Source organism: Cryptococcus neoformans, chromosome 1, assembly GCF_000149385.1.
Source record: "Cryptococcus neoformans var. neoformans B-3501A chromosome 1, whole genome shotgun sequence".
NCBI classification, from domain to species: domain Eukaryota; kingdom Fungi; phylum Basidiomycota; class Tremellomycetes; order Tremellales; family Cryptococcaceae; genus Cryptococcus; species Cryptococcus deneoformans.
The window spans coordinates 1,100,844-1,123,541 of NC_009177.1; the positions used below are offsets into that span (position 1 = coordinate 1,100,844).

Sequence of the window (22,698 nt, forward strand, 5' to 3'; positions counted from 1 at the left end):
ATGTCATGGCTCGCGGCCAGCGCCGCCCCTTGTACAACTGTCTTATTTAACTATTCTACACCTCGCACGCATGCATACACCACAATCATGTCCATGCTGCTATGAATACTTCCACTGTCTAGCTGTCACCAAAGAAAACCACCCTGGAGCACGCATCAGCCCAAACACTTGCAGACTTGCAGTCAAGACACCAACTCACGTCACGGTGATATCGTCTCGCATCCACCTCGAAACCTTGCCGCCAAGGCTGACCAACTCGGCTCTCGTCTTGACATCGCCTCCCGCCAAACTGTTCCTGATCAAATGCGTCGCCGCATTCGCGTCGCCTTCGTACACCCACGTATCACTTGCCGCCTCGCCCGTCGGCGCAGGGAGGTCTTGTGCGGGGTATGGACGTTTTTCTCGCGGTGGCGGCGGGGCGAGAGGGAAACGCCTAGGGAGGGCTGATTTAGGAAGCGGCGCGTGGGAAGGGTGGGAGAGGTAGGAGGCGAGAAGAAGCGTGGATTCTTCAGACGTTATCCTGTCCCATACTGACTATATTCAGCTTTCCCAAGCACATATTCATATTCACAAACTTACATCCGTCGGTAGCAAGCACGATGAATCGCAGTTTCTCGCCAGTGTGCGCATTCAGTTTGCGATACGTCACTTCAGGCCGGGCAGTCACATAGGGAGGCGTATAGTTCCAAGGTCGGCCTGGACGCGGTCTTTCACCTTGTGCCCGGAAAGCGTCTGCGATCCTTTAGCATTACCGTGTCAGCTAGTGCCATGTATATATACATATTAAAAACGTACTGGGCAGCCTGGGCATTCGTCCACTTGTAAACGGCATCACCAAAGGCGCGAGTCGGCTGGAGACCGCCTTGGACACGGCCATTCCGGATGACTGTATCCCTCTCTGACGCCGGGTGCTCGCTTCTCATCCTAGCTTTCGAGTATCAGCATTCGTAAACAGCAGCGGGATATGTCGGTGGCTTTTTACCTCTCAATCTCTTTAGGGTTATCGCCCATCTGATCCTCACTCAAAACATCACATCGCCATTTCCCATCCTCTCCCTCCCATCCAGCAACGGCACGACAGTCGCCGGTCACTGCTACGTAGAGATCGTCGTTTTCCGAATCAACCAGTGTGCTGATCGCACAGGCGCCGGCAGCGGCTGGTTGAGCGAGGGCTACCAGCGTCTCGCGGGGAGTGGGCGACGAGGTCGATGGGGATGAGAGGGTGGGCAGGAGCTTGAGCGGAGTTTGGCAAATGTTGTCGTCCAATTGCACAAATCTTTTTATTTTATTTGACGACGCCTAGTTAGTAAATAATCACGAGTGAATTCCCAGAACCTACGCATTCTGGATAGTCTTGGAGACGTTCTCTGGCGTCCAGACCGTGTCCGTACCCAGCCAATACCACGGATTCAGGTAGCCCGCCCACCGCTCCCACACGTTATGACGAGGAGGCACATTCCCCCGCTGCAGGCCGGCAAGAGCCATGCTAATCGTCGGATGAAGCGACTTTTGCAGTAGGCGAGAGGTTGCATCGCCCGCATGACCGTCCATGATTGAAAAGAGCATCAAATCGTGTTTACCTCGTGCCGCCTCGTCCTCTTCTGCAGGCGCCGACTCGGAGGGTATCGAGTCGCCCCTGTACCACCTCGTCCAAAAATTGACAGCTTTCCCCACCGCCCCCCCAGCTGCTCCATCCCTGCGAACAAGATCCGTCGCCCAGCGATCTTCACATGGCTCGTTCGATCCTAGCCAATTGTTATCCCACCTCACCACCGGGTTGCCCTTCCGGTCGATTCTCCGCGAGACTTCATGTGCCCGCAGTTCGCGCTCGACCTGGTCGTCCGGCTTGCGCTCAAACTCGTACGTCTGCACGCCGCCCCGGCCGCTCCGGATCGAGAGCTGGAAAGTGGGCTTGCCGCCGGAGAGGAGAGACGACGGGGAAACCGCATGCTTTCCCGGTGCCGACTCGGACTCGTGGCGGTAGAGCAGGTAGGCAGACGTCAGCAATGCGATGGAGACGAACGCTGTCGTCTTGACGCTCGGCGGGCGTGCGGACGGTGTGCTGTACGGGCGGGCGTGGTGCGGGGACAGCATGCGGGATGTGTACAAGTGCAGAGGAGAAATGAATTGCCGAATGTTTGGCGCGTTGTCGTTTAACTTGACTGAACACGATGGGCCTCCTCGCCGTGCTCGCATTCACGCAGGGGCTGGCGACGTTCTCGCAGGTGCTCCTCGGCCTGCCTGCTGCGCTCGCGCTGCTCGGCCCGGCGTCGTTCCTGCTGCTCTCGCTGCTCTACACCGCCCACCACCTCCTCTACGCCACCCTCCGCCTCGCCCTCAAGAACACCCCGCTCGCACCCCTCGTCTCCGTCGCCGCCGTCCTCTCCCCCGCCATCTCCGCAGCACTCGCCCTCCTCACCCTCTACTTCTACCTCGCGCCCCCCGCCCCCGGCGCCACCCTCGCCCACTGCCTCGTCAACATCCTCCCCTTCGCCTACGCCCAGCTCCTCCGCTGGGTCAGCCCGCTCTTCACCCTCCTCGAGGGCATCAGCACCCTCCTCGTCATCCAGGTCGCAGGCCGTGTCGGCAAGGGCTGGGCGGACGAGGAGGACAGGGACGAGGGTCTCGAGTGGAGGACCGTCGTCGCGCTCGTCGCAGCCGCACTCGTCTACTGTGCCGGTCTCGCCGGCGTCGTCAAGACATTCCCCAGCTTGCCCTTCCCGGCCTTCCTCCTCGGCGCCGCCCTCACCGCCGTCCTCTTCCTCTCCCTCATCGGCTTCTCCCTCAAACGCACAAACGTCCTCGAAACAAGCCTTGTCTTTGTCTACGTCGTCTACTCTGCCTGGCTTTCCGGCGTGGAGGCAGAAATGCCCAGCGGCACCTTTGGCTCATCGTCCTCGTCCTTCCCCCCGCCGTCTCCCCTCCGCCAATCCCACCCGCTCCCGTCTACCGTAGGTCCCTCTGTCAATTCCCTGCTCTCCTACGCCCTACACGCCGCCGTCCCCTCATTCATCACCGTCTCCGAAACGCTCCCTCCTCACCTCGTTCTATCCCTGATATACCGCGTCACTGTCCTGCACCTCGCTGCTAAAATTGTGCCCGTGCTCAGGCGAGCCAGTATGGGCTGGGATGATAGAGATGAAAGGGAAGGTTTTTGGGATGGGCGGACACTGGGCGATGAACCTGCGGTATGTTGCATATCAGACACCCACACCCCTTTGTCCTATGTGCTAACGAAAAGGGGAAAAATCAACAAGAATATGAGAATCACAACCGTCTTCTTGTCATATCGCCGAGCTATCCTCATAGCTGTCTACACCCATCTCTTACGTGCGTCCTTGTTATATATATATCCTTTCAGGCTTGGCTGACACCACACCCCCTTTCAAAAGTATTAGACGGCGGTTCACAAACATGGTGGAGATGGGTCAATATTGCACTGCTCCTCTCCGTTTGGAGCCTAGAGCTGTTACTGGATGCCGAAGGGGATGATACGGATAGCGTCACACGATGGAAAGTTGACTAGAGGACGTTGTCTTTAATGAGTCGATCGGCCCGTGCTATATGATGCCCATGCATATAATGATTCAAAAAGACCCCAAAAATGCAAAAGAAACCATGCTACACAACCTACGCCAACCCGGCTGCAAACGATACTTCCTCCTCCGTCATCCCCACCTTTTCCTTGCTCTTCTCTCTCTCCTCCTTTGCCTTTTCCTCCTTCTTCCTCTCCTTTGCCTTTTCCTTTGCCATCTCTCTCCCCTTGCGCTTCCTCGCCTCCCTCTCCTTCCTCGCCCTCACTTTCTCCTCATGCGCATCACAGCCCATCCCAACCAGCCCGCCCTTTGCACCCTCCGCTTCAGCCTCTTCCCTCGTATACCCAGCTTCCACCGCACGCAATATCCTGCAATGCGTAATACATGCCCGTGTAGGACATCGCGTAGCCGCAACACCCGTACAGTCCGAATGGACGCAACGCTCCGTCTGGCCTAAGCTGGTGTGGCGGTGTGATCGGGAAAAGAGGACGGTACCGGGGACGGAAGACGCCGGCGCAGTGGTGATATTGGGCGTGTCAAACATACGGCCTTCACCCTCTTTCCCGGGGGATACGGGACGCGATACCATATCTTCATGACCTCCAATCTCGGTCGACACGGGTTTCGCACGGATCTGGGGCTGAGCGGCAAACATCGGGAGGGATCGATAGCCCGTCTTGGGATCAACAGTGGGCGGTCTCCAATCAGCTCCGAGAGCTTCACGAACAGGTGCACACCGTCTTTCAATATCTCTGATAATCTCACGGAAACCGTCCATACCGTCAGACCATCGGCAGGTAGCAATCTGCACCCGTAGCTCCTCGTCCGTGTCGAGCACAGGTTTGAGAAGTCGGAAAAGATGCGCCTTGATAGCGCTTCCTGCGGTAGGCGTATCAAGCGCTTCCACAATATCGAGGTATCGGTGGGCGAGCACCGTTATAGGCGGATGGGCGTGAGGGTGTTCGGGCGGCATAAAAATAGCAGGGTTGGACAAGTTGCCTTCTGCAGTCATCACCCCATCGCAACCTGTCACCTCCATACACCGGTCCACGTCTTCCCTGTACAGTATGTTTCCATTCGCGAAAACAGGCACCTTGACAGCTTTCTTCACCTCGCGGATATATTCCCAATCGGCAAGACCAGTGTTCTGGCCCTTCATCTCCCGAGTACGGCCGTGACAAGTAAGGATTTGAGCGCCGGCGGCTTCCATCATACGAGCATATGCGATCGTCTTGTCGAGGTCGGGGAAGATGCGGAACTTTGCAGTCACAGGGACAGACAGGTTCTCGTGAAGTGTAGAGACTAGCAAGGATCAGAGACTGGAGACGCTGAAAAATAAAATAAAAGCGACTTACTGAGTTTATGTATAAGCTCCCATTCGTCTTGGAGGAAAGAGCCATAGTGACCTCGTTTGGCAATGCCCTGGGGACATCCACTAGATTTTCCCTTGTTAGCTAAAAAAGCATCCTATACAGCCAATGAAGTTGCCCGTACAAGTTGATATCCACCGCATCACACCTATGCTCCACCTTCTTCGCAGCTGCCAGCAAAATATCGGGATCATTGGCACAAAACTGCACAATGAGAGGCCTGTCACCCCCCTCCACCCCTCCAATAGTCCCCTCCCCGCCTTCTTCATCTAGGCTCAGACAAAATTGACCATCTCCGTTACGTCCGCCTTCTCCTTTTGCATCCACAAACACTTTTGCGTGAATCATTGGCGTATAGCAGACGTGGGCACCACCGGGGTGGCGGATATATGCCTTGCCTTGCGGCGTCGTCACTGTCTCAGATGGGCCGGCCAGAGCTGGAGGAAGAGGAGACCGTGAGAGAAGACGCCAGGCCTGGTAAATAGCGCGTCAGCCCCCCACGTTTTGAGCCAGTGCATTTTCAATCAAAATGACGACGTACAAGCTCGCTTTGGTCAACCATAGGAGCCACCACAAATTTCGGACTACCGATCGATCTGTAGAAATCATATCCGCCCAGCTTTTCATGCGTCGGTTTTCCCGGGGCTGGAAAAGTAGGAAACTGCTTCTTTGTCTGTAACTCGTCCCCCACACTCTGTGGCCCCTCGCTGCTGACGACTTGAGCAGCTACAGACATGTTGTTCCGGAAATAACCGTTTCCGCGAGCTGTACAGTTGATATTGGGGCGTAAGGCTGCTCGTATATGTACGCCTATATGGGCGCTGGTTGGGACCGACGTTTTGCTAAAGATTTCAGAGGTACAGAACGTAAAATGCAGAATGCAAACAATCTTTAACCAGTGGTACCGGAAATTGCCATAAAAAAAGAATGCCAAAAAAAAAAAAAAGTCGATAACAAAACCTCCACTCTTCATCTTCGCATTCCAAAATATCTGCACTCTCCTATATATCCCACAAAAAAAATCATTTACAATGGCCTCATGTCTCGCCGCCTCATCCTCATTCGGATCAAGACTGCATAGGACTGTGTGCGTGCTCTGTCCCGGCGTCGCACGGGGCTTCAGCTCGTCTTCCATAGGGTGTTGGAGACAAGATTCGCCAAGCGACAGGTTCTCGGGGACTGCGAGAGGAGCCAGGGGAGGTGTGATTGGGGAAAAAGCGCCAAAAGAAAAAGTTGATGCGCCAGAGGCTCTTCCAAACCCGCCCAAATCCAAAAAGGCTAGACATCGCCCTCTGCTACGTCCTCCATCCCACCCCGTACAAACGCTACCGTCTTCATCTGCACCTACACCACAGCACACTCCGCATACCCCGAGCTTACCTGAAGCTGTCGCGCACAAACCCCACGGACCATGGCAGCCCACTAAGAAACTTACATTCTCTGCCATGGCCGGTCTCCGAGCTCTGCATACCCTGGATCCCGAGCGGTTTTCTCGGGCTTTCCTCTCCCGCAAATTTGGGATTTCACACGAAGCGGTCACTAGAATCCTCAAAAGCAAATTCAGAGGGCAAAAGATCGACGGAATAGAGGGATTAGATGGAGTCATGGGGTTATTGAATGAAGAAGCGAGTGAAGAAGCCCCCCCAGGAGGATTAGGACAACCAGATTTGAGGGGAACAAAATGGGACAAGGCTCCCGAGACAAGCGAGAGGGTCAGCCCAGTACCGGCTATCATGAGAGCATATAGACAATCAAGGAGAAGCAGATGAATATGAAAGGGGAAGGAGATATATCCTGCATAGCTATACCCATAGTCTAATTGTACGATCGGTCGAATCATTATAGCACTCTACAACATGATACACACAACACTCTTCTTTTGATACCGGTCTTGATGCCACAGCTGGGGAGTCCAGTCTAGATTGATGGCGTGAGGCGGTCGTACTAATTCATGCCGTCAGCGGTTGATGCTCAATCAGTACTGAGACCCTAACCTTCATCCATTCATCCAAGGTAGAAACTTCTCCCGCCACCTGCCTTGCTTCTACCCACACCCACAGCTAAAATTTTGTCAGCTTAACCCTTTTCCATTTTACTAGGACACCCACCTTGATCATCGCGAGGATATTACCAGTCGGAGTGGCCTGAATGGCCTCTCTGGTACCCATCTGCTTTCCCAACTGCCTTAAAATCGGCAGCGCCGATTTGAACAAGTCCATGTCCGGATCCAATTGCCGACCGATACCTTCCAGCAGCAGAATAGATATTACGGTGTTGACAAAGTCTCCTTCCATTTTCACGTGGTGTTGACGGACGGCCTTGAGCACATCGGTAAGGATATCGCTGATCTTGATCTTGGCGAGAGAGAACGTCTTTGACTTGACGCTGAGGACGATGTGCTGCATCTTGAGCGCAAAGGTCTCTTCGTCGATTGCAAAATCGGGTGTACGGCATCGTTCGATCATGAGTTTGCCGGCCTTGTATCCATCAAACTCGGCAACAGCTTGGAAGAGATCGAGAAAGTTCGCACGATTCTTGCTGTCCAAGGAAGTAACCAAACCAGCATCGATAAAGATCAATTGTGGCTCATAACCATCTTGATGCAGCTCGTCAAGCTTGTTCAACCACTTTTCCCTATCTCTGGAGACAGCGGCGAGGGTATGCACAAGATTATCATGAGAGGCGACTGACGCATCTGTTGAAGGAGTAGGATTTTTTCCAAAGGCATGCAAAAGAGGAGACAAGTAGTCGGTTGTCGTAGGTTTGTAAAACCGGACCATAATATTTCCGGGGTGCAAATCACCGTGTGTCCAATTGTCAATTAGCAGCATTTCCTACTTGTTGTTAGCTTTATTCGGCAATGTTAAAAGTTAAACTTGCCAGGAAAGCATCCAACCCAATGTTTGCAATCTTGTGATCGTACGGTCCTCCCCCATTTTGCAAGAAAAATTTGAGCGGCAAGGCGTCCTCAAACTCCTCCACCAGGATATCTTTCATCTCTTCTTCCAGCTCTTCCTTTCCATCGCCCAGTTTGATTGGTGTGGGAAACGTAACTCTTCTCCCTCTCTTCCCAAAATTATGTAGGAACTTGTCCAAATTGGAAGCTTCAACTCTCAAGTCAAGTTGGGAGTTCATCATCTCTCCAAATACTTGGACTTCTTCAGGGAGAGAGAACCATTGCATGCCAGGGAAAGCGTTGACAAATTTGGCAAAAATGGACATGACTGCGATATCTCGGCGAATTATTTTGCGAACGCGGGGATGAATAACTTTGATGGCAACACTAGCTGTATCTGACTCAGTGGATCTGGGTAATCCATCTAATTTGGTGTCAGTCAGAATTTTTGACTGAAGTTTGGCTTTGTACACCTACTTTATCATCAGCACCTGCATAATCAATTTCAAAGAGACAACTTCTACCTGAGCAATAGCACCGCATCCAATCGGCTCTTCATCAAACTCTTCGAATATATCATCAAAGCCCATACCAAACGCAGCCTCCATAACCTTTTTGGTGTACCCTAGAGAATGTGGTCTTCCATTTGAATGCAGTTTGGACATTTTCTCGCATAGCTCTGCAGGGAATAAATCGGCTCGGGATGCCGCCCATTGACCAAGTTTGATGAAAGACGGCCCTGCGCGTTCCATTTGCTTGACGAGAAAGCCGTACCACCAGATAGCCCCCCAACTCTGTTCTTCTTCGCTTATCGGTCGCCCACTACGGCTGCGACGTCGTTTTCCCGGTTTACCTACAAGAAGCATGGGAGACAAGAGAATCACGGGGACAAAGAGACAGGCCAGATGAAGGAAGCGGAAGAAAGTCCCAATGGGCTCAAGGATGTAGATCTCGATTATACGGATGAAAGTAAGGGGCGGCTCCGAAGGAGAGGAGGCGACGATATCAGGTTGGGGAGTCGGGGTGGGCTGTAGATGGTGGTGAAACGGATTAAGATGGGCCGAGTCATTTTTAACAGGTCGACGGCGGAGGTAAATTATGACACCGACACCTACACCGGCCATGACCACCAGTCTAAGCGGGCGTGGATCTCTTCCGCTATAACTGCTTGGCCCAGACGAATGATCCCCTGTTGGATCCCCAGAGTATCCTTTTGAAGATCCCTCGAGACCACTAACATTGGCATTAGCCAATGGCGCAGTACCAGATACAGCCACCGTCCCAAATGAGCGATTCGTGGCATTCTTTAACTTCGTCCAATTTTCTCCTTCAAAAATAAATGCCGCTAGTCCGGATCTTTCCCGTTGATATGGCATGTTGATACTTTCTTCCGCTCGCCTTTTAATCTCTTCCCAAACCTCGTTCTTCAACATGTTCCCCCTAATTCTGTTCAACTCTCCCTCGAGAGTGATGAGATGCCTTCGCGCAGGTGAAGGAGCTTGGGCATTCATCCGACGGACGAGATCATTGATCTGCTTAACATTTTCTTGATGGAATTTGAACTCTCTGGCTTCCCAGGCTTCATCCCGATCAGGAATCGCATGCAGAGGAGGCAAAGGATGAAGGGCGTTCGTAGAGATGATGTTGCGGACAAGTTGGGTCTTGTAGGTAGTCAAGAGGGTGGCGCGAAACGAGCGGAGGTTGGAGTCAAGAAGGTTCTGCAGTTCAATCCACGGTGGAAGAGCACCCTGGCGCTTAATGATGCGGTTCATAAAAAGCTCTCCTCGCTCTGTGATATGTCAGCCTTGGCGTTAGAACTAGCAGTTTTACTCACCAATGTGAGGATTTCTTGCCTCGGGATCAGCAACAATCGGTTTGCCTTTTCCGCTGGCATTGTTGAAAAATCCAGCCTCTATTACAACCATTAGCCCATCCGTCAAATACATCGTGACTATGCGCACCTCTTGCTCTCTGAAAATCGCGAATGTCAGTTTAGCTATCCATGATGCAGAAAGGGAACGTACCAATATCCGATCTTCTACCAGACCTGCCCAAGCCTTCATACCACTGGCACTTCCTCGTTGAGCTCCCAAAACACTGCTACCCTTTATTTGTCGATTCCCCTTAAAAGTCTGCCCTTCTTCACTTACTTCACCTTCTTCTCCGGTTTCTACCACATGTGCGTCATCCACTCCCAGACCCAATTTATAGTCCAATGCTCCTTCACGTGCTTTGTCCAATCTACCCATGAACATCGTCGATTTACGGGCAGCCTTTACCTTTGCACGGGTTTTACTATCCGCATTCGGGGGTAGTTGAAGTTCGAGTAAGTTGGTAAGGGAGTCTCCGTCCGTCCGTTTATTAGTGAACGCCCCATATTTGACCTTTGGCGTCTCAGCAGTCTGGTATTCTCCTGTGTAGGTAGAGTGCCAAGGCCGATGCAAATGAGGGGGTATTTTTGTTCTATGCGCGTTCTCCTTTTCCACACTCTCTAGTGCAATCTCTTGAGCTTCTTCAGGTGGCAAAGAGGGCCCAGGACCTAATATAGGCTCCAGTTGGAGCCCTTTCATCCACCCCTTTATCTTCTCGTCAGCTGCATTGTGTTTAACCCCCCCCTCGTTCCTCAATGGTTTATGAGCGTCCACGAGCATTCGCAGTACAGCATCGGCAGGAGACTCATCTCCAGTCCAAACAGGTCCTTGAGTCATTCGCAAGTGATCACGATTGGAAGCATTCGATGTGACCTTTTCTTCCGCTTCAGCATCTGCAAACAGCCTGGCGCTGCCTGTGAGAGGTTTAGATTGATGCTCTTCTTGATCGGCAGGCGGGATCGCTGCGGAGCTGGAGGATCGATACTGCTGTGGAGCTCGGCAAGTGGCTCTGGGCAGAGTAAGCCCGACCAGAGACGCCAGCGAGCATGACTTATGGCGAATGAGAATCATGCCGCTGTTACGTCCAGCAGCTGGAAGGATAGGGGAGAAAAAAAGGAGATGAAGATATAAATGTGGATTTGCAGTGAATATGTGGATAGGGTGAGACAGCAATCGTCCGTCGTCATTCGTTCCTTGACGAGGTCGTCTTTCTTTCCGACAGCTTTAATTTTAGTATTTAAGTACATTTCAAATAGTTTATTCTTCAAACTGACGTTCGTTACGTCTCTGCACTCTACATCTTATCCCGAATCGACAGCATATGTGTATCCATCCCACCAGTTAAACAATCAATACGTTAAGAATCACCATAAATAATTTGACGTTGACCCAGGGCTGAACGTTTCGAACCTCGTGACGCTCTTTGCTAACAACAAACGAAATCGTTGCCAAACTAGGGGCCAGCGCTTGTCTCTAGCCGATCTGCCTGAATAGTACAGGGGTGACAATTGTGATACCATTCAAGCAAGTAATGCCAGGATTACCATTCGACAATCATTACAAGCAAGAAACTTATATCGGTAGTCCTTACAAGAGCAAACCAATTTCTTGGTGTTGGCCACTTCGGCAATCAACAACATTACCTATACCTATGAAAGTAATCTTGCTATTTCGCCAAGAAAGCTTTGAGCTACGTTGCAGAATAAGGGCAAGCAGGAGCGCGGCGTATATCAGCGGGAGAACATTGGCATGAAGACTGAATACTAACAGTCTTCATGTCGGCTTTTTTTCGAGGTCACTCACCGAGTCATCTTCATTTTCAATGAGTGCCATCATATCCCCATCGCCCACGATACCCGCATTCCGCACAACCTTCATCCAACTCCGACGGTAATCGATTGGGAGAGCATTTGAAAGAGGCAATTCCGAAAGGAGGATTGAATGAATCAACGATCATTCTTAAACATCCAAGACAGCGGTAGTAGTAAAGGTGTTTACTGCATAGAGCTATACCTATCAAGAAACTCTTGACACTTATTCGGACTTTTTTTATTGTTAGCGCTATTATTAGAGCGATTGCATCTGTTTGAAACAAAAATGAAGGAGAGAGGGATGGGCATCGCTTGACAATTTCGCGCCTATAGCGCCTTTTCTTACTTTGTAGCTGATAGTCAGACTATCAGAAAATAATTATGAACAGCAGTGCTGAACGGAACGAGCCGTACCGTGGTTGACAGAACATCCCGTCGTTTCGCAGATCATGGCGAGAAGTCCCCGCCATTGAATTTTTGCCGACTTCCCCAACAGCAACTGCACTTCGAACATCATGTGTACAGATAGCGCATTACATTGGCAAGTCATTAAATTAATGTCTGTGAGTACTGATGATGAGGATGTACAATACAGGCTGATCGCCAAAATACAGAATTCGTCCATGTATCTCACTTCTCCATTCATGTCATTATACACCAAATGCGCCGTTGCCCTCATCTTCCGGCCCATTCCACATGTCCTCTCCAAAAATACGCACTCGACCATCATCCCTTGCCAGCAACCAATCTGGTGGACGCCGCCATTATTACCATCATTAGATTTTTTTGAGCCATTTCCTGCTAGTCTTGAACCTCGCTGTATGAGTACTCATCAGTATCGAGTCTATCTCACAAATATTCAGGCATCAATACTCACCCCAGCAAATGATCAGGCCCCCGGCGATCTGCAAGCAACCACCCGTAATTATCATGTACTTGAAACTTGTCCTTCCACTTGCATCGTATAGCGCACCACCAATAGGCCCACCCATCAAATTACCCGGACCGTTAAAGAGCAGTAATATTCTATGCGTTGGATGAGTTTGGATCCTAACACATATGATTCCGCAGCGAAAACGCACCCAACATTGGTAGCCAGATTGGTTGGGCCGAACAATTGCACGATGATTTGTGGGATGATACCCATGTATCCCGGGGCAACCAGCCCAAACATTATGGCAAAGACCAAAACGGAAGCAAATGAGCTCGCAGTGAGCCAGAGGCATAATTGGACAACCCCAGACAAAAAGAAACACAGAATGAAGGTGTTCATGGGTCCCAAGAGGTCTGCTATTAGGCCGATGAGGGCACGGCCTACACAGACAGTGTAGCCTAACAGTGTAACGGGTCTAACAAGCAATTAGTATCCTGAGCAGCAGTGAACACAGTGAGCCCACATACAGCGCAAGAAGAATAGGGTTGAGATTAGGGAAGTGAAGTCTTGTCCATTGCGCAGTGAAGTTGAAAGGCATCCTGTGTAAAATCGGGAACTTAGTTGATCTACTCAAGGGCAGATTCAAGTTAAACTGAAACTTCTTGACTTACGCATAACCAGTGGTCGACACGACAAGGCCTATGACCAAACTCCAAAAAGAAGAAGTCTTGACCACCGCCCAATCAATCCAAGGCCCTTTTCCAGTTGCCTTGCCCTCTGGGGAGCTCGGTCTTGTCCTGATCAGAAATGTAGACAGGGACATGCAGAACAGGTTGATGCACGCCAGAATCCTATTGCAGCCATCAGTACCAGTTTACAGGAACAAACAAACACAACTCACCAAAGAGTTTTCCTATATCCGACCCTTGTCAACAGTTCTCTACAGATCAATGTTGTGGTGCCACCTCCCAAGCCGGCACCCCCGATAGCCAACCCGCTGGCAAGACCGCGGCGGCGATAGAACCATTGCGAAGGAAGGGACATGAAAAGGGGCAAAGAGAGGCCTTGACCAAAGCCGGTGAGAATGCCCTGATTCGATTTGGCGTTAGCAAGTAAATTGCTGAAGGTGGAAATTTACTGACTTGGGTGAGAATAGTTTGCCAGAGCTTGGTTGACCAGCCTGCGAGGAAAAGGCCGAGCCATGTGATGACGGCGGAACAATACAAGACCCTCTGAGGACTGTGTTAGCAGAGGTAGGCCAATCACGGTGCGATACAAACCTTGAAGCCATATCGGTCACCATATCTTCCAGAGATAAAAGCGGTGGCATTCATCATCTGACTCACCGTCGAACGTCAGCGATCAATGATGTATATGTCTGGCCAAGTAATGCTCACAAAGGCGCACAAAGTTCCCGCTAAAGAGAGGACAGAAGTATTGACGTTGGGATAAACGCTGTCCAGGTAATACTAACAGCACGTTAGCCCCTTATCATCTTAGATGATTATCAGATAATTACCTCTTGAAAAACACCCCAGTTCATACCCCAACTTCGCTTTGTCAGCTTGATGTTTAAGCACTTAAAAATGTCAAAAGACTTACCCCATCGTACATCCTGCCAGACAACAACAAGCACCGAGTACAACCCAACCGTAACCTCCATCAGGGTAGACATGCTCTTCAACCTCTTCCTCTTGCATATGTTTCTCCGCCTCGCAGCGGCCTTCTTCCTTGTCGTCTGAAAAGTCACACTTTTCTCTTTCGCCAGGAGTAGGAGTAATCGCCAGAGTCTGATTACTTATGTTGGAAGACGATCGCTCATGTCTGGGGTCCCGATCGTCATCAACAGGAGAGACCTCATCTTCACTATGTCGATGAGTATGAGGCGGCATGATCATAACGGGGCGCCTTCTAGAAACTGTGGACCATCTTCGAAGAATTCCACTTTTCTTCTCGCTCTTGTCAGCTTCTCTTGCTTCCCTTTCTCTCATTTCCTCGGCATATCGCTCGCTTCGCTGTGTCTCAATCCTTTTAAGCGGACCACCACCTCCAATTGAAGCTGGGTCAAAGACTGAGACGACATCAGGAGCAGGTACGGGGGGAGGGGTTGCACCCTGATGCTGATGAGAATGAGAATGAGGATGGGCGTGTTTAGTGGATGACTGTCTCGTAGGGACTTGAGATTTTTCCGACTTGCTATACCCTGAAGCTTGTTCAGGAATAGCAGGAGGATGCTCAGCATCAGGCATTGATGGCTTATCGTCGTGCTCGCCCAACTGGCATAGAGTAGCGCTACTAGAGGCCATGGTCATACGGTTGGAGGTGACCGCTTCTATTGAAGTGGAAGACTCTGTCCTTCTGTTGACTGGTCTTGCTTCGAAAACGGGTTGAATGGCAGTATTTGCCTGCTCAGATGACATATTGAATGCGTATATCGGAAGAAAGAGTTGAGAATGGGGGAAATAGTTTGGATTGTTGCTACGTTATGCTGATGTGCCATGAGGGTCGGCCTGAACGGTCGACAAGTCGTGTGAAAAGTGTGTGCAATGTGGTGAAGAAAATAAAGACGGAGGCCTGATGGGGTACTGGGCGAAGAAGACCGACCAGAAAGAAGAAGAGAAGCGTGAAAAACTTGCTGCTCTTGATGGGCCTAAGAGTTATATGAGAGAATTAGTAGGCAATAGTCCAGTCCCGCTGACACGATTGAAAAAGATTCTCTATTGAGTTGCAAAAGCAATTTAAAAATCGAGCCAAAATGAATGCGATACTCGGGTATAAAATGCGAGATATGGAGACTCGGGATGTCATATGGAGATGCAGGATATGCAATTAGCAGTTCCAGCTCTTTCACATCCGGCATTAGGTCTGTTTTGGTTCGTCCAAGATCCAAGTGGACTCTGGATTGCTCAGTACTTGGAGTGCTGGGTATTCGGGATGGACTGTCACCTGCAAGCATCATAAAGCCCTGTTCTAGCCCTAAGTGGTCAGCCGGGGGAGGGAGGCGGCAATGCAAGGTAAGAAGGGACAGCGAGCGAGTAACCAGTTGCTTTTTCGGAGGGTTAAAATTGGCCCGAGATCGTCAAAATCCCCAGTACACCGGCATCCGAAATCAAGTGTCGGAGATAACCGAAATTCGGTCCGGCCATACCGGCCGACACGGCATGGCCCCTTTACGTAATGTAATCAGCTTGAAGGGAAAAGTTACGACGATGAAAAACTCAAGCAAGAAGAGGAATGAGGAGCAAGATGATGGAGCAGAGCGAACCGCCGGAACGACGAGATTGATAAACACCGAACTACCCCGTGAATATAGCTGGTAGCAGGAGTTGGTATGGCAGATTTCTTGTTCTTCGTGAATTGATGGCACCAGTATTTGAGCCATAGTTATCCATACTGACTGTTACTTCTTTCACCGTCTAAATTAAGCTCATCTTAGCAATAGGCAGTCTATACCCAGGCAGATCCCAGTATCTCCTTCTTACGCCCTTCCATACTTCCTCTCGCATACTCTCAGGAATGAGCACGTCATGCCATTCGACTTGAAGACCGACATCTTCAAGGTGCAGTTCAGCGAGACTTGATGATACGGCGTAAATGGTCGGATCTGGTAAAAGATTGATTAGTCCATACGATCTTCTGCAGAGAACCCATAAGCACTCACTCGTCGCACCAAGACCGTTCCAGAAAGAGAAACGGCCGTTATCGGCATTCAAAATATCAGGAATAACTTCAAAGAAGGCCTTGAGGTCTGCCATTCGTTTATCAGCGTCCTGCAAATACCTCCAGTCATCACCAACGCACCTTCGTATCCTTCGGCAAAAGTATCGACGAAGATTGCGTCGAAGCCCATCCCATCAGGTGTACCTGACAAAACATCGCCGACCTTTTCGCCGTCTAACAACCAGTCTTGCCATCTCCCCTGGAGAATCCGGACGTTAGGAAGCAGGTGGACACCCTTCTTATGGATGTATTCCAATACTTGGGGGTGGGCTTCGATGATAGTATGATGTGAAGGCTTCGGATCACATTCTTGGAATAACCGATCGACCTTTGCTTTGAGTCAGATTTATACAATGTCGTTTAAGATGAGATCGCACGATTCCGAGGCCAAAGCCGACGTTGAGGATAGACATGCCTTCGGCTCCTAATTCTGCTTTGGGGTGCTCTTCTGTAAGACGCTTTACATGTTCCACCACTATACAGTAGCCTGTCAGAGGATGTAAAGCAATATAATTCAGTAAGGCGTACTAAGAGGTTCTTCCCATCCCATCATGACTCTTGAACATAATCAGTTACAAGTTTTAAACACCAGGCTTAAGACCTTACCCATTACCGTCTGCATCCAGTACCCTTTCCTTACCGTCCTTTCCAACATCCCAAGTGAGCTTGCTCTTCAGAAAAACAAGGTTATCTCCCGCGGAAGTCTTGTCCTCTGCGCGAAGCACAATGTTATTGGTGGCGTCCGGGGATGAAGTACCAGACAGAGCGTGGTGCAACATTTCTGTCACAGTCAAGCGCATAAGCCAATTTTCTAGACTTTCTAGGATCTGACGTACCACTTCTGATGCCTTCATTCCTGATGATCGACCATCCCTCTTCATCGCCTAACGACAAACAGATTTCACCAGCTGTCCTTCCCCATTTGTCAACAGCATTCCATACGGCCCCACCTTGCAACAAAACTTCCAAACACTCTGGCTCTTTCCTCTCGGCGGCATAATGCAGACATGACCATCCCAGATCGTCGTCCTGGAACCAAGCTGGAGCACCCTCAGCGAGCAGGTCGGCAAGGACGGACGGAGCAGCGGTTTGAGCGGCTTTAATGAGGCGAAAAGCGAGCGTGAGCAGAGAAGAGTCGAGGTGGGCTGAATCCATGTCCATTTTGGCTGTTTGTTTGGGTTGTTTATGATTATATGATACGAAATAGGTCTGGAGTAAATTATGTGGAGGACGGTTTTTTTTTATTTTCGAAAGTTGTCCCCATTCTCCCACCTCTTCCCATCTGTTCGCGGTACCTTAAATACTGACAACAACATCTTTTCGTCATCGTTTCCTCGCTTTTGCAGACAAATCGTCCCCTTTCCACTCCTCCCAACCAGAAAATAAGAATAAGCATGGAGGACCGACAGCAGCCATACAGGCGGCCCACTAAGAGGCGCCGACTTCCGCAGTCCGGTCCACTATCTAGTTCAGCATCAACATCTGCGTCTCCGCCTGCTTTATCTCCGACCTTGGACAAAGGCAAAGGGCGCGCTATTCATGACCTAGGGCTCGAAGAGGATCCATATGACAAAGACTGTACGGTAGAAGTGAGCACAAATGATTCAGAGGATGAGGTGGAAGAAGGCAATCTCATCGAGGACGATCAAGGAGGATCATCTTCAAGAGGTAAACAAGCATGGGCGATGCGTAAAGCCCGGAGAGTTGAACGTCTTCGTGAGGCTGAGAAATATATTCATATTCCACCAAGTATGTATGACTCCAAAGATGCGGAATCTTTACTGACAATTAAATAGTGCCTCCACCCTCAAATCCCACCAGCGATCTTCTTCAAGCTATCCATCACCATGCCTCTCACTTCTATACTTCGACTTCATTGTTAATACCTCCCAAGAAACGTCAGCGAGCAGCGCCTTGGGCAAGTAAAAAGAGAGTTGAGGTTTTAAAAGATTCGCTACTGTCAAAAGGCCATGCGCAGGGTATAGAAAGTCTTGTCAACGAACGTGGCGAGTTCGTCTCGGTAGCAAGGGAAGAAAAAGTAGACGGAGGCGATATACGGGGACCTAGGGGAAAATATAAGGTCCGGGATATGTATCGTGCCATAGAAGGGGAGGGTCTGATGGCTATTGGTGAGCGAGTCAAATCCAGTATTCCGGATTTTGGGGGACTAATCACCTGAATTTGGGTGACTCCAGGCATAATTTTGCAGGAGTATGTCATTAGAACGTTACGCGAAATAGGCTATCAGCCCGGCGAGGGATCTCAAGCGGGAATCGAGTCAAAAGGGGATAATGAAGCGCAAGGTGGAAATGAAGAAGAAGAGAATGGCGGTCCCGAAAGATAGTAACTGAGCATTTGTTTCCATACGACAGGACCATCAATAATCGTAGATTTTCAAATTACTAGTAGTACAAGTATAAGTACAATAGCACATCCGTCAAATAGCATTGTAAAGTTGTATCCATAGCATGCCTGGTGAATATATGCATACCATTACCCTATACCTCTTGCTCGCTAACGACCTCATAACGTCCTTTCCCACCCGGTACTCTCTTATCCATCGCAAGCTTTCGCCTATAAGCCCTCCAACCTCCTGGAGGTATTTCGTAAACCGTCATATAATCGACATCGTTATCTGGTAACCAGAAATCTATGCAATTCTAATTGTATGTCAGTTTATAGCTTTGTATGCGGTAGGGGTCTGTAGAATTTACTTTGACCATGCCCATATCAAACGGATTCTGGTCTCTCCCAGCTCTTTTCATTCCCCCCAATGCCTTTCCCTTCGTAAACCTATCTAGTCCCAAGATAGTCATCAGCGGACCTGTCAATGTCTTCCAAAGAGCTCCGCATATATGCAGCACGCCATGGCTGTGGCCACGAGCATGATCACCATGTCGACATTGAGGTCCATGAACATGTCCGCCAGGCGGAGGAAGTAACGCGTTCCCCTCTGGCCCAGCCTCGGCACCCGGGGGACCAGCCGCTTCCTCTCCAGCTCCACTCATCCCGATGCCCGCCCCGACAGCTGCAGCCTGCTTTAACATCGCCCCGCTTTGGTCTCTCAAGCTTTGTCCCCCTCGCCCACCCATGAAGCCATATCGGCCAAGATTGGACACTTCAAATGTTGTCATTTGCCGAGAGACTTGCCATAGGTGAGAAATGGCCAGAACAGAAGTCCACGTGAGTTGAAGGGTACTCCAAAGCGCCATACAGAGAAGAAAAGGATCGAAATCGCCTGCTTGGCAGAGAGTTGTAGAGATATCACATGTTGTTAATCCTGGATTAGGAGTGGGAATGTATTCTGGGGCATTTTGCTGGATGTCTATAGTCGATGAAAACATTAGACGGATGATTCAAAGTATAACAGCAACTCACAGGCAATAGTAAGTCTGATAAAGAGAATGATTCCCCCAATCAAAAATAACACAAATAGCAAAAAGGATCGATGGTTTTTCGCTCCCACTGTGACCTTATCAGCCTTGAGACAACGGATGTGGCCTGCAATTAACTCACCGCAATTCCAAATCCAAGGGCAGTGGCTATGTGCTGTCAGGTAATACTTGTTCAAACAACTAGAGATACATACTGATCAAACCTGGCCACACATCGATTACAGGTCCGGCAATGTTTGGAGCGTAAGGGTTTCCGAGCCTGTAAACATAAATATCACCCTAATGTGAAGGCAGATAGCACACAGACTCACCATGCAGACGATACAAAAGTTGGTCCCATTCAGTCTTCCTGCGTCCACAAGGTCTTCTAATACCTATAGGGATTTTTAAAAGTATTCTTATGCACATATTGCCGCTATACTCACTTCCTTAATTTCCGCATCCTGCTGTCCCTTCGGCACAAATCCAGGATCTGTCACGATGGCTGTCCAGAAAGTCCAACAGCAGCCAACAAACATGATTATAAAGCCGAGGTTGCTAAATGCGTATCCCGGGGTGTTGACGGCGAACCTAGAAATCCAACAGTAGCCTACCCAGATGAGACTGGCGGTGATGATAGATGCAAAGTAGTTGGATGTGGAAACTTTGTCTTGGGCCTTGATATGGCCCAATAAAACAAGGACGACGGTCTTTGGAGTGATGATCAGTCGATTGTCTTGGGTATATTTATTTGACTCACGTATTGCATGCCCATGAATTCAGCAATGGCAAACGGGACGCCCACGTATACCGGTAACCACTTGAAAGTACTGAAGATGAGCCATAGCACTGCTATGGGCAACAAGAAGATAGCCAGGATGGTATTTCTCTATTAACGGTCAGCTGGATCCATGAGACACTGGTAGCCTCACTCACAGGGCCCAATTTGCCTTCCATCTTCACACCATCAATGCTCCACCCTGCCTCCTCGAGACCCTTTTGGAACGGCACTAGACCCCTCAACTCCTCTGCCATATCTCTGGGAGTCTTCCCTGCTTCTTCTTTCGCATCGAGACTAGCACCGGCTTCTACAAGGTGCATGATGGAGACCTTGTTGCCTTTCACCGCTGCCCAGTGAAGAGGAGTCATACCCGCATTGTCGGTCGAGTTCACTGAAGCACCGTGTCTAATGAGGAGATCGACTGAAAGAGCGTCGCCTTGATAAGCTGCCCACATGAGAGCAGTATGACCATCTGTATCCTTTTCATCGATAGCTACCGGTTGATGAAGCTACATATTGATGTCAGCGCGTTAAGTCCAAGTATGGTGATCAATGTTCGCTCACCATGTATAGCAGCGGCATGACGGCACTGGAATGAGTGATGAGGTGCAACGTATTAAAGCCTTGAGAGTCATGTATATTTGGGTCAGCACCCCTTGATATTAAGAGATGTACAACATATAAATGTCCATTTCTACGAAATATAATCATATGAGTAATGTATTCGGACGCATCGGGGAGCTTACCTTGCAGCCCATTGCAAAGGAGTAGCTTTCAGCTCACCACCAATCGCGTCGATATCAGCGCCACTGTCTATTAGGAGTCTACATGTTCCCATGTGCGCGTTAATAGCGGCCCAGTGTAAAGGTGTCACATCTTGAGCGTCTCTGGCAGAGAGGTTTAGTGAAGGGTTCTCTTGTAGCATAGCAGCGATGGCTGCCGTATCGCCCCTCTGAGCCAGTGCATGGATGTCGAGCTAATTTATGGAAAGATGTCAGCAATTACTTCGCTAGCCAAATTGCGAAAGATATAATGGAAAAAGGACTAGGACATACGTCGTGACACATCAAAGGCTCTCGTACAGTTTCCCGGCCGACCTCCTGACTGTCCCTTTCAAGCTCTCCGCCTCGAATTGAGCTTCCTTCATCTAACCTGCCTGAATCTGACAGGACTATTGATTGTTCAAGTACAGCTCGATTTGAGTCTGGGCTTGTCGCTTTCACCCTAATGTCTGGAGATGCCACTGTAGTCATCTCTTGGTCCATAAGATAGGTGGTTCGTGCGTTGCGACCTGTAGTTCTGGGTATGGTTTTGAGCGCCTTTTATCCTGCCTGGTGGTGTACTTGTTGCTCTTTCTCGGTGAGTCCAGGATTGCTTGAGAACATACGTGTGGAAGTAGCAAAGGAGGTATTTATACGTATATATACATAGCGATGCTGCGTGTGTGCAGCGCAAGGCCGAGCAGCGTAGAGGCCGTGTCCGGACAGTTCGATCCATGAAAACAGCAATTCGGACATTGGCTACAGTTTCAGTTACGAGCGTTCCTCGAGCCGCACACAGCTCATATATCAATCACTGTTGGCTATGATGAGAATAATGAGAGGGAAGCAGATATGGCTATACTTCGAGTACAAGTACATCTATACAACAAGGGACAGAGCTATATGGACAGCAAGGATAATAACTTCACTCGTGCCAAGTACAATAACCTTTTCTGGGGGGCCCTCTTTGAATAATGCTATTGCTCGTCAACCTCCATGCTGCTCTCTACCTGAGCATGCGCTCCTCTAGTGGTGGCCCCCCTTGCGCCCGTTAATCTTTCATCCAGCTGGCTTGCATGACCGTGCTCTAAGTGGTCATATTGGACCACTTGGCCAGGACTCGCCGCCGGTTGTTTATCAGGCTTCCTATCGGCCGTCACTGACTCAATTGTTAGTTAAGAGCACAGACTTTTAATAGAAGACTTACCCCAAGGTCTTCTGTCCATGGGGCATTGTTGCTGTGATTCATCTTCCTTCTGACCGATCCATTTCAACAAGCAGTGCATGTGAAAAACGTGGGTGCATTCCCCCCAAACTAAACAGAACAAATCAGCATCATGCTTTTGCTCCACACATACACTACGCTTACTCAAGGGACAGTCATCGCCGGGTATTTTGCAATCGGGGCAAGTGCTCTCGAAGGCCGCTTGGCATATACCGCAGACGTCCTGATCGTCGTCATCGTCGAGGCCAACTTCGTCCGGCGGCGCGTAGTGGTAAAGCTTGTGAGGTTCGTCGGAAACGTCCCAAATCCAGTAGGCTACCGCGCGATAGGAATTTATTTCCACCTTCATGGGACTGTGGATGTTGGATTGTTTGTGGGATAGTGATGATACTCGGCAGTTCGCTCACAATCGATGAATAATGAACCTAGGAAACCCTTCTGTCTACAAACGGGCCAAACAGCATCACAACAACAATCAT

At 49.9% G+C, this 22,698-nt stretch overlaps 10 protein-coding genes across 10 annotated transcripts; 3 read left to right on the forward strand and 7 right to left on the reverse strand.

The window, feature by feature from the left end:
- Positions 1 to 118: 118 nt before the first annotated feature.
- On the reverse strand, positions 119 to 2,094 carry CNBA3940 (hypothetical protein; the record flags this gene model as incomplete). Its single annotated transcript, XM_772832.1, has 6 exons — positions 119 to 143; positions 200 to 530; positions 580 to 740; positions 796 to 924; positions 983 to 1,276; positions 1,340 to 2,094. 6 exons carry the CDS (start codon positions 2,092 to 2,094, stop codon positions 119 to 121), a joined length of 1,695 nt encoding a protein of 564 aa, XP_777925.1.
- A 77-nt stretch (positions 2,095 to 2,171) lies between these two features.
- CNBA3950 (hypothetical protein) lies at positions 2,172 to 3,526 on the forward strand (the record flags this gene model as incomplete). The annotated part of the gene is made up of 3 exons (XM_772833.1): positions 2,172 to 3,188; positions 3,258 to 3,330; positions 3,399 to 3,526. The coding sequence occupies 3 exons, from the start codon at positions 2,172 to 2,174 to the stop codon at positions 3,524 to 3,526; spliced, it is 1,218 nt and encodes a 405-aa protein (XP_777926.1).
- A 104-nt stretch (positions 3,527 to 3,630) lies between these two features.
- Positions 3,631 to 5,642, reverse strand: CNBA3960 (hypothetical protein; the record flags this gene model as incomplete). The annotated part of the gene is made up of 4 exons (XM_772834.1): positions 3,631 to 4,838; positions 4,892 to 4,971; positions 5,031 to 5,380; positions 5,448 to 5,642. The coding sequence occupies 4 exons, from the start codon at positions 5,640 to 5,642 to the stop codon at positions 3,631 to 3,633; spliced, it is 1,833 nt and encodes a 610-aa protein (XP_777927.1).
- Positions 5,643 to 5,937: 295 nt separating this feature from the next.
- Positions 5,938 to 6,675, forward strand: CNBA3970 (hypothetical protein; the record flags this gene model as incomplete). Its single annotated transcript, XM_772835.1, has 2 exons — positions 5,938 to 5,993; positions 6,075 to 6,675. 2 exons carry the CDS (start codon positions 5,938 to 5,940, stop codon positions 6,673 to 6,675), a joined length of 657 nt encoding a protein of 218 aa, XP_777928.1.
- A 148-nt stretch (positions 6,676 to 6,823) lies between these two features.
- On the reverse strand, positions 6,824 to 10,744 carry CNBA3980 (hypothetical protein; the record flags this gene model as incomplete). Its single annotated transcript, XM_772836.1, has 7 exons — positions 6,824 to 6,850; positions 6,901 to 6,966; positions 7,015 to 7,740; positions 7,889 to 8,203; positions 8,321 to 8,596; positions 8,660 to 9,591; positions 9,637 to 10,744. 7 exons carry the CDS (start codon positions 10,742 to 10,744, stop codon positions 6,824 to 6,826), a joined length of 3,450 nt encoding a protein of 1,149 aa, XP_777929.1.
- A 1,516-nt stretch (positions 10,745 to 12,260) lies between these two features.
- On the reverse strand, positions 12,261 to 14,778 carry CNBA3990 (hypothetical protein; the record flags this gene model as incomplete). The annotated part of the gene is made up of 11 exons (XM_772837.1): positions 12,261 to 12,301; positions 12,362 to 12,510; positions 12,567 to 12,833; positions 12,886 to 12,957; positions 13,030 to 13,209; positions 13,260 to 13,447; positions 13,501 to 13,590; positions 13,639 to 13,695; positions 13,756 to 13,827; positions 13,878 to 13,908; positions 13,961 to 14,778. The coding sequence occupies 11 exons, from the start codon at positions 14,776 to 14,778 to the stop codon at positions 12,261 to 12,263; spliced, it is 1,965 nt and encodes a 654-aa protein (XP_777930.1).
- A 996-nt stretch (positions 14,779 to 15,774) lies between these two features.
- On the reverse strand, positions 15,775 to 17,239 carry CNBA4000 (hypothetical protein; the record flags this gene model as incomplete). Its single annotated transcript, XM_772838.1, has 7 exons — positions 15,775 to 15,962; positions 16,020 to 16,106; positions 16,160 to 16,406; positions 16,456 to 16,565; positions 16,607 to 16,635; positions 16,685 to 16,859; positions 16,915 to 17,239. The coding sequence occupies 7 exons, from the start codon at positions 17,237 to 17,239 to the stop codon at positions 15,775 to 15,777; spliced, it is 1,161 nt and encodes a 386-aa protein (XP_777931.1).
- A 233-nt stretch (positions 17,240 to 17,472) lies between these two features.
- Positions 17,473 to 18,422, forward strand: CNBA4010 (hypothetical protein; the record flags this gene model as incomplete). The annotated part of the gene is made up of 3 exons (XM_772839.1): positions 17,473 to 17,827; positions 17,875 to 18,207; positions 18,319 to 18,422. 3 exons carry the CDS (start codon positions 17,473 to 17,475, stop codon positions 18,420 to 18,422), a joined length of 792 nt encoding a protein of 263 aa, XP_777932.1.
- Positions 18,423 to 18,576: 154 nt separating this feature from the next.
- On the reverse strand, positions 18,577 to 21,486 carry CNBA4020 (hypothetical protein; the record flags this gene model as incomplete). The annotated part of the gene is made up of 12 exons (XM_772840.1): positions 18,577 to 18,738; positions 18,793 to 19,403; positions 19,457 to 19,559; positions 19,595 to 19,620; positions 19,668 to 19,752; positions 19,785 to 19,847; positions 19,899 to 20,162; positions 20,213 to 20,341; positions 20,389 to 20,742; positions 20,798 to 20,927; positions 20,980 to 21,209; positions 21,289 to 21,486. The coding sequence occupies 12 exons, from the start codon at positions 21,484 to 21,486 to the stop codon at positions 18,577 to 18,579; spliced, it is 2,355 nt and encodes a 784-aa protein (XP_777933.1).
- Positions 21,487 to 21,971: 485 nt separating this feature from the next.
- CNBA4030 (hypothetical protein) lies at positions 21,972 to 22,568 on the reverse strand (the record flags this gene model as incomplete). Its single annotated transcript, XM_772841.1, has 3 exons — positions 21,972 to 22,153; positions 22,202 to 22,309; positions 22,364 to 22,568. 3 exons carry the CDS (start codon positions 22,566 to 22,568, stop codon positions 21,972 to 21,974), a joined length of 495 nt encoding a protein of 164 aa, XP_777934.1.
- Positions 22,569 to 22,698: the final 130 nt, after the last annotated feature.